General features: G+C 34.9%; 3 protein-coding genes across 5 annotated transcripts in view; 1 reads left to right on the forward strand and 2 right to left on the reverse strand.

The window, feature by feature from the left end:
- Nucleotides 1-147: 147 nt before the first annotated feature.
- Nucleotides 148-2,808, reverse strand: LOC115033025. The gene is made up of 2 exons (XM_029492222.1): nt 1,827-2,808; nt 148-1,745 (listed from the first exon to the last, which is right to left on the reverse strand). Exons 1-2 carry the CDS (start codon nt 2,499-2,501, stop codon nt 537-539), a joined length of 1,884 nt encoding a protein of 627 aa, XP_029348082.1. The 5' UTR covers nt 2,502-2,808; the 3' UTR covers nt 148-536.
- Nucleotides 2,809-3,058: 250 nt separating this feature from the next.
- The window catches only part of LOC100573906 (protein ALP1-like), an 8,758-nt gene continuing 3,906 nt past the window's right edge, over nt 3,059-7,910 (forward strand). The window contains exons 1-5 of one of the 2 annotated variants that reach the window (XM_008189808.3): nt 3,060-3,144; nt 4,058-4,155; nt 4,251-4,547; nt 4,616-4,926; nt 5,017-5,324. In XM_008189808.3, coding sequence (XP_008188030.1) covers nt 4,485-4,547; nt 4,616-4,926; nt 5,017-5,227 — 585 coding nt within the window. In that variant the 5' untranslated portion in view covers nt 3,060-3,144; nt 4,058-4,155; nt 4,251-4,484 and the 3' untranslated portion in view covers nt 5,228-5,324. Of the gene's footprint in view, nt 3,145-4,057; nt 4,156-4,250; nt 4,548-4,615; nt 4,927-5,016; nt 5,325-7,910 lie in introns of those variants that run through there. The other variant, XR_003840076.1, reaches the window with a different exon arrangement.
- Nucleotides 5,677-7,850, reverse strand: LOC100573814 (mucin-1-like). Of its 2 annotated transcripts, none has more exons than XM_016808407.2 (5): nt 7,664-7,850; nt 7,425-7,479; nt 6,503-6,817; nt 5,946-6,348; nt 5,677-5,881 (listed from the first exon to the last, which is right to left on the reverse strand). In XM_016808407.2, the coding sequence occupies exons 3-5, from the start codon at nt 6,555-6,557 to the stop codon at nt 5,809-5,811; spliced, it is 531 nt and encodes a 176-aa protein (XP_016663896.1). In that variant the 5' UTR covers nt 6,558-6,817; nt 7,425-7,479; nt 7,664-7,850; the 3' UTR covers nt 5,677-5,808. The 2 variants fall into 2 exon arrangements, with proteins under 2 accessions (XP_016663896.1, XP_003247873.1); XM_003247825.4 differs by having other exon boundaries at nt 7,419-7,479.

Raw genomic sequence — 7,910 nt, forward strand, 5'->3', positions numbered from 1 at the left:
CAAGTATTCACTTCTGTAGTGGGTCCTGGTGCATGCATGTATTATTTCATAGATTTGTTACAGTAAGATCCGGTTGAATTATATGCATCTATGACAATTTATACCATGTAAATACATTTTATTTATAGTTGATACAAGATTAAAATATATAATGATTATCAAACTTTTTATTTATAATTTACAATATTAAGTTGGTGTATTGGCCCTTAGCAGGATACAAAATATTCTATATTCTAAGAACTTGTAACATATACAATCATAATAAAAAAAAGACAGTCGATGTGTCACATGAATAAAAACATTGACGATAAAATATTACTTGAGTTTCTAATTATGAAGAATTGATTAGGCCTTGGGGCAACCAAATATTTGTGTAGAACAATCGGTATGAGACCGTTCAGCGTAGGTTCACTTCATCTCGTCTCAAGGGCACCCGTTTTGACAACTTATTTAGCAAACCTATCGATTTTTCAAAATGAGTGTTTAATGTTGATTTGTAAGAATGTAAAATAAAAATTTGAAAAATCGATAGGTTGCTAAAACAGAATTACGCCCCCGTTTTCACGTGCGTATACCTCGCAGTCCATGTGATCGTTCTTTTTTGCTAAGGTGCACGTATCAACATCCCACGGAAACGAGTCCGCCTGCAGTCTGTACATCGGGCTGTCCATTGTTCCGGCATTTAAGTACGAGTTGGGGTTACCAGGACACCCGTTTTCCCGTGCGTAAACAAAGCATTCCTTGTCGACGTCGTCGCCAAACATCGATGCGCCATAATAGTTCGATGCGGCATAGAACCATGTTTGCTTATCCCACGGACACCCGTTTTCCCGTGCGTATATCAGACAGTCAATGTGACCGGAATGTGCGGCAAAGCTGCACGTATTCTCGTTCCACGGGCACCCTTTTTCCCGTGCAAATATCAGGCAGTCCATGTGACCGTTCAATGCGGCATAGCTGCAAGTTTTCTCATTCCAAGGGCACCCGTTTTCCCGTGCGTAAACTAGGCAGTCCTTGTGGCCGTTCTTCGCGGAAAAGTTGCACGTATCCGCGTCCCACGGACACCCGTTTTCCCGTGCGTATATCAGGCAGTCAATGTGACCGGAAAATGCGGCAAAGCTGCACGTTTTCTCGTCCCACGGGCACCCGTTTAACCGTGCGTATATCAGGCAGTCTATGTCACCGTTCAATGCGGCATTCCTGCAAGTTTTCTCATTCCAAGGGCACCCGTTTTCCCGTGCGTAAACTAGGCAGTCCTTGTGGCCGTTCTTCGCGGCAAAGTTGCACGTATCCGCGTCCCACGGGCACCCGTTTTCCCGTGAGTACATCAGGCAGTCCATGTGACCATTCAAAGCGGCATAGCTGCAAGTTTTCTCATTCCACGGGCACCCGTTTTCCCGGGCGTATACCAGGCAGTCCATGTGACCGTTTGTTGCGGCACTTAAGCATGTCCAGTCGTTCCAAGGGCACCCGTATTCCCGTGCGTAAACTAGGCAGTCCTTGTGTCCGTTCTTTGCTGCAAAGGTGCACGTATTCGCGTCCCACGGGCACCCGTTTTCCCGTGCGTATATCAAGCAGTCCATGTGACCGTTCAATGCGGCATAGCTGCAAGTTTTCTCATTCCAAGGGCAACCGTTTTCCCGTGCGTAAACTAGGCAGTCCTTGTGTCCGTATTTCGCTGCAAAGTTGCACGTATCTGCGTCCCACGGGCTCCCGTTTTCCCGTGCGTATATCAGGCAGTCAATGTGACCCTTTCCTGCGGCTTGGCTGCACGTATACTTGCCCCACGGGCACCCATTTTCCCGTGCGTATATCAGGCAGTCAATGTGACCGGAAAATGCGGCAAAGGTGCACGTATACTCATTCCACGGGCACCCGTTTTCCCGTGCATAAACCAGGCAGTCCTTGTGACCCTCCATTGCGGCATTGGCGCATGTACCAAAGTTCCAAGGGCACCCGTTTTCCCGTGCGTATATCAGGCAGTCCATGTGACCGTTCAATGCGGCATAGCCGCAAGTTTTCCAATTCCACGGGCACCCGTTTTCCCGTGCGTATATTAGGCAGTCAATGTGACCCTTTAATGCGGCATTGCTGCACGTATTCTCGTCCCACGGGCACCCGTTTTCCCGTGCGTATCGTAGACACTCCAGATGCCCCGAACTCGCAGCCCGTTTGCACGCCTTATCGTTCCAAGGGACGCCAATCTCGTGAGCGAGTTTCAGGCAATTTATGTGCCCGTGCGACGCTGCCTCCTCGCATATGTTTAGAAACCTCTTGTCCTTGCTGATCAACTGCAACCTGATGAACATGGTCTGTCCTTCGTTGCCCTCGTTTCGGTTTTTCTCGATTTTTAATATTTCTAACAGCGAATCGCAACAATGTCGCATATCGACGTCCGGTACCTCCAGAAAGTCGAACCTGCCACGCTCGATCTCGGTGCAAGCGTTCGGTGCTGCCGTTTGCAACAAGCTAGGTACTACGTACGTTCTCTCGTTTGCCATCGTGGTCTGCTGTCCGCCACAAAACGTATAGTTGAGTGCTTACACGCGTACAGTAAACGAAAATCGAAATAGTCACTCAAAACAGTTATTGATAATTAACGATGAAACGTCCGTGTTGACTTTAACAATAAATTAATAACTCAAGAGAAATAATAATGTTCAATGATAAAAATGTTATGTGTGATTGTCAACACGATTTACGCTAAGACAGTAGGTGTATAGCCAGTACCTAAGGCGTTTTTAAGAACATAAGATCAAGATGGCGCACGAATAACAGTTGAAGAATAACCTAAGCTAACCGTGCAACATCTGACCATCATGGCATAATTAATACTTCGTCATGAGTCATGACGACGACTTATACAACAAACCCTACAACAGTTGGAGTAACTAGTAACAGTAGTACCTATATATTTTCTATGGTACAGTTCAGACTGTACAGACCAGGGGTATCCAACCTACGGCCCGCCAAGGTTTTTTCACTGGCACTCCAGCGAAATTTTAAATCATGTCACAGCGCATTTAACTATCAGATATCAGATATAATATGATAACAACTTAGAATTTTTTTTTCATTTGAATTCTGTTTTTGATGTTTATTAATTATTTTATTGAGTGCTAAAATACTAAAGAACGGTGGAAGGTTTGTAAAATAAACTATTTGTAACTAGTTAGGCACTTAATCAATTTAAAACACTTTTTCTTATGATCATAATAATTTGTAATAACATAATGTAATTTTAATACAGAAACATTTAATACTTGAATGAATTATATAATGAATAATGAAATAAAATATTAATCAAAGTGTTATATACCTATTATATGCAATCTGATCGTGAAATGCGCCGGTGACATGTTTTAAAATTTCGAGGCCCGCCAAGATAATTGGAAATAATTTTGAATATAATATATTTATCATATAATTTTCAATTAGTTTTCATTGTTTTTAATTTATTGAATTAATTAATTAATAAACTTATAAACCTAAACATCATTATCACACTAGATTAAAGCATGGAGTAGGTAAACCTTAATACACCGGTTAGTAAGAAATTGTCTGACGAAAAAATATTTTATTTACATAATACATAATAATATGTTAGTCTTTTAAGACGATTAAATATTGATGTATCGAATTTTTATAATAAAAAAAATTTCTGGGGGGCCCCAGATACACCTTTGTAGCTGATAATATTTAACTTCAGACAACTTTCCAATACAAAAATGTTGCATTAATTATAAGTGTGTCATAATTTATTTTGGGTGAAAATATTTATTTTAAGAAACCAAGATTTTCTATACATTCAATCAAATACATTAAAATAAAGAGTTTATATTCTTATACTATACTTGATATGACCAATACAAAATGTAAAAACACTAATAAAATAGAAATATATAATAGGTAATCAATATTCATTAAGTATTTTAATATATAAATAAAATTCTTGCCTACAAGTGGCGGAAAAAACTTGTATCAGAAATTCTTATGCTAAAAGAACTCATAGTTTATGTACGTAATGTTATATTTATTTTGCAATATGTTGCACTAGTCCAAGAAAAGGTATGAAGTAAATTATGATAATAAAATTAACATAAAAAAACAATTATTGATCTTCATATGGTACATGGCTAACTGTGAAACCCATCGGTAAGTGGGTACTAATTACTATAGGATTGGTACCTATAGTTAATTAATATAATTACTCATTCAAGCTATTATTACTAACATTTTATTATTTTTAGACAAATAGGAAACAGATTTAATATTGCTGACAGTACCAGCCATAAAGTAGTGCTAAATTGTTTAAATAATATGAAAGAACTATCTGGTAAATTTATAAGATGGCCTAGATGACAAGAAGCCATCATCACTGTGCAAAAATTCAACTGTCTTAGACCAAATGCTTTCCCTGGAGTACTGGGGGCAGTCGACGGTTGTCATATTTCTATACTTGCCCCTTGGGAAAATGGACTGTTATGGAAAAACTTGATAGGAATATGTTTTACAATAGAAAACAAGTCCCTTCAGTTCTGCTACAGGTTGTAGTATACACGAGTTATTATATTTAAAAGTAAACATTTTTTTTCATACTTAAAATTATTTTTAGGGCATAGTGGATTCCGATCTGAAGTTCATTGATGTGTTTTCGGGTTGGCCCGGATCATCTCACGACGCAAGAGTGTTCAGAAGAAGTCTAATAGGACAAAAACTTTTGAGTAATGATTTAAGTATTTTACCAGAAAATTGTCATATTCTGGGTGATGGAGCTTACCCACTATCAGAGAATGTTATGATCCCTTACAGGGACAATGGGAATTTAACCTTAGCCCAAAAACATTTCAATCGGTGCCTGAGTAGTTCTCGAGTTGTAGTTGAACAAGCATTTGGGAAACTCTACTGCAGATTTAGAAAGTTGAAGTATGTATTATATTTATAAATCATATGAATTTAATTTTACGCAAAACTAAAAATTAAACGTTTTTAACATTATATTGTATTATGTTTTAGACATATGGATGTATACCACAAATCACTATGTGGTTTGATAATCACTGCAGCTTGTTGCTTACATAACATATGTATCGATATGCAAGACGATTTTGATGCTGACCCTTATACTCCAGAGTTAGATTCTGAAGAGAACTCTCTTGCGGCGTCAAGACTTGGAGCTAGAAAACGTGATGAACCGTGCAATATGTTATCATTAAATGTTGATTGATAAAATAACCTACAATATTATATTATACTTATGTGTTTTAAATTACTTTTTATATTTTAAAAAAATATGAAATATAACCATAACTACATATTATCAAGTAGTCTCTATTTTTGTCTGGGTGCTTAGATCTTTAAAACTAAAACACTCCACCCTACTTTACAGCAGAGCGAGTTCCCGATTATTTTTAATTAAAATTAATTATTTTTAAATTGTATACCTATATACATACTATGCCGTTACCATTGTAACTACACATAAACCAAAAAAAAAGATTATATATAATTTTAATCACAGTATTTTTTAATATGAAAACTTAAACAATTGAAAATAATAATGAATAACAGTTAATAATCTTATCTTACCAGTCTTCTTAGTTCCTTATTTAGATTTTATATAATTTTGGTCACGTAGTTATAATTAAAAAAAATATCAATTAAAAAAAAAAAAAATAATTTACTCATCATTCTTAGTACTTTTTATGATTGTAATAATAATACAAATATGTAACATGATATATTGAAAAACTAACCACTAAACATGGTTCTAAACAGCTCTAATTTTTGTTTCTCAATATCATTAGCTTATTCTAGTTTAACTACAAGCTGTTGTTGAACTCTGAGCATCTCGCCCTCTCTTTCTTCTAATTTATCAAGCCTACAAAATTGGTAAAAATTAACACACATCGATTGTTTAATACAGTTAATTATCAGAATCTTACCGTTTGGTTAATGCATCATTTTGCACTTGTTTGAAAGCAATTATCTCTTTCATCCAATGGGTTTTTGTATTTTTTGGTGATTCGCAACGTTGGGAGGTTGGAGTTGACAGATATGTATGTTTTTGAACTATTGGAGGTGAAACGGTATCACCACTATATTCAGACGCCGGAGATGAAACAGACGTATGTTGTTGAACTATTGGAGTTGAAACGGTATCACCACTATATTCAGACGCCGGAGATGAAACAGACATATGTTGTTGAACTATTGGAAGTGAAACAAATTCACCACTATATTCAGATGTTGCAGATGAAACAGGCGAATGTTGTTGAGATAGTGTAGATGAAACAGACGGACGAGATCGATATACCAATGGTGAAATAGATGATTCATGCAACAAGCCTATAAAATGTTTAAAATACAATTTATGATGACAATCAGATTATGTTATGTATATAATCTTAGGTGCAAAAAGGGGGAGGGGGCTTCAATCCCCTCAAATCTCAAACGCTATCTGCGCCTATGTATTTAATATTAAGTAAAATTTAGTATTTACTCTTTGACGGTGACATAGTTTGTTTTTTCCCTATAGGTTCTAAAGCTTGTTGCATTAAGTGGTAGTACTGCCATTAAACTGCATTATTTCCAGACGTTTTCATGGCATCGTGTGTTCGTCTATACTGAGTAAGAAGACGTCTCAATTTCTCGTCACACTGTCTGGATGAAAATTTATACCTCTTTTCAAGCATTTCATTTGATATGATTTCCCAAAGCTCATTTTTTTTCCCTTTCTTTTTGGCTTTTAAAAATTGTTTTGCATATGAAACCCTGAGACTTATTAAAAGCTTAGTTCCATCAGAAGTCCATTGTTCTAATTATTTAACAATCAGAAATATAAAAATACTAAATTAAACATAATATTATTTAGTGTCAAGGATTTCATAAATTAAATTACAAGTTTGTTAACTTCTTGTGTATAATTAGACAGAAATGAAAAGGTATTCATTTTGATAATATTAATACAAAGTCATGGTAAATAATCGTAATTATATTTAATAGCTGGTAACTAATACTGCTAATTTATAAATATATTTTTTTTATTGTATTCAAGGTGATTTAATTTAATATTAAATAAATAAACATTGCTGATTTATCAACTGGTCACCACCCAGTACAGATCTCATTTTGAACAGAGTATAGATACTTGTATATAGTATCTAATATTTTTAAAATATATCATAGTATCTTGTGTTTCTAAATTCTAGAATAATTATATAATAGGTATAGTAGCTAGGTATTGGTAAGTATTTAAGTGAAAGTATTCTAATACATATTTGCCATTTTAAATACAGTGTGATTACTTCATTTTCAGTTTAAGTATTTTTCATTGACAAATTAAATACTGATAGCCACTAGCCATATTTATATATTTAATTCAAAATATATATAATATAATCCAATAATTAATTTACATTTACTTATGTTCAATTGTGTTGATGTCTTCAATTATTAATCCTTCATCTTCCTCATTAACTACAATAATAAATAATATAAAATATTGATATTGTACAAACTACAAGTACACAAAAGGTGATGAATTAAAAAGTAGCAACTGATTGCTTATGAATTATGATACTAAGTTAGTAATTTAGATGAAATTTTGGAAAACCTCCACCGGGCCCCTTAAATCTTAAGTTATTGGTAAAAACTTACTTACCTTCAAAAATATGCTCATCAATGTTGTCCCAATTAATTTTTTGGGTATTCATGATAAGTTATTTTTTAATTATATTAATACTTAAATACTCAATAGGTAAAAGATTCTTTTTCGGAGATTTCAATTTTACTTTTACACATTTAACACTAAACAGTAAAGTAGGTACACTGAAATGATTATTAATAATTACATTATTAATTACAATTATTGTTATCTATTTATTGGTATCGGTTCGGTAGATTATTTC

Source organism: Acyrthosiphon pisum, unplaced genomic scaffold (assembly GCF_005508785.2).
Source record: "Acyrthosiphon pisum isolate AL4f unplaced genomic scaffold, pea_aphid_22Mar2018_4r6ur Scaffold_21048;HRSCAF=22884, whole genome shotgun sequence".
In the NCBI taxonomy this organism is placed as follows: Eukaryota; Metazoa; Arthropoda; class Insecta; order Hemiptera; family Aphididae; genus Acyrthosiphon; species Acyrthosiphon pisum.

Bases quoted from the DNA above. Each gene is read 5' to 3' on its own strand.
- LOC115033025 (XM_029492222.1), bottom strand. From the start codon at position 2,501: ATGGCAAACGAGAGAACGTACGTAGTACCTAGCTTGTTGCAAACGGCA. The intron at 1,746-1,826 runs ATTGACTGCCTG...GGAAAGGGTCAC, and splicing joins TTGCCGCATTTTCCGGTCAC to ATTGACTGCCTGATATACGC.
- LOC100573814 (XM_016808407.2), bottom strand. From the start codon at position 6,557: ATGCAACAAGCTTTAGAACCTATAGGGAAAAAACAAACTATGTCACCG. The intron at 6,349-6,502 runs GTAAATACTAAA...AACATTTTATAG, and splicing joins AACTATGTCACCGTCAAAGA to GCTTGTTGCATGAATCATCT. The intron at 5,882-5,945 runs GTAAGATTCTGA...CCAATTTTGTAG, and splicing joins AATGATGCATTAACCAAACG to GCTTGATAAATTAGAAGAAA.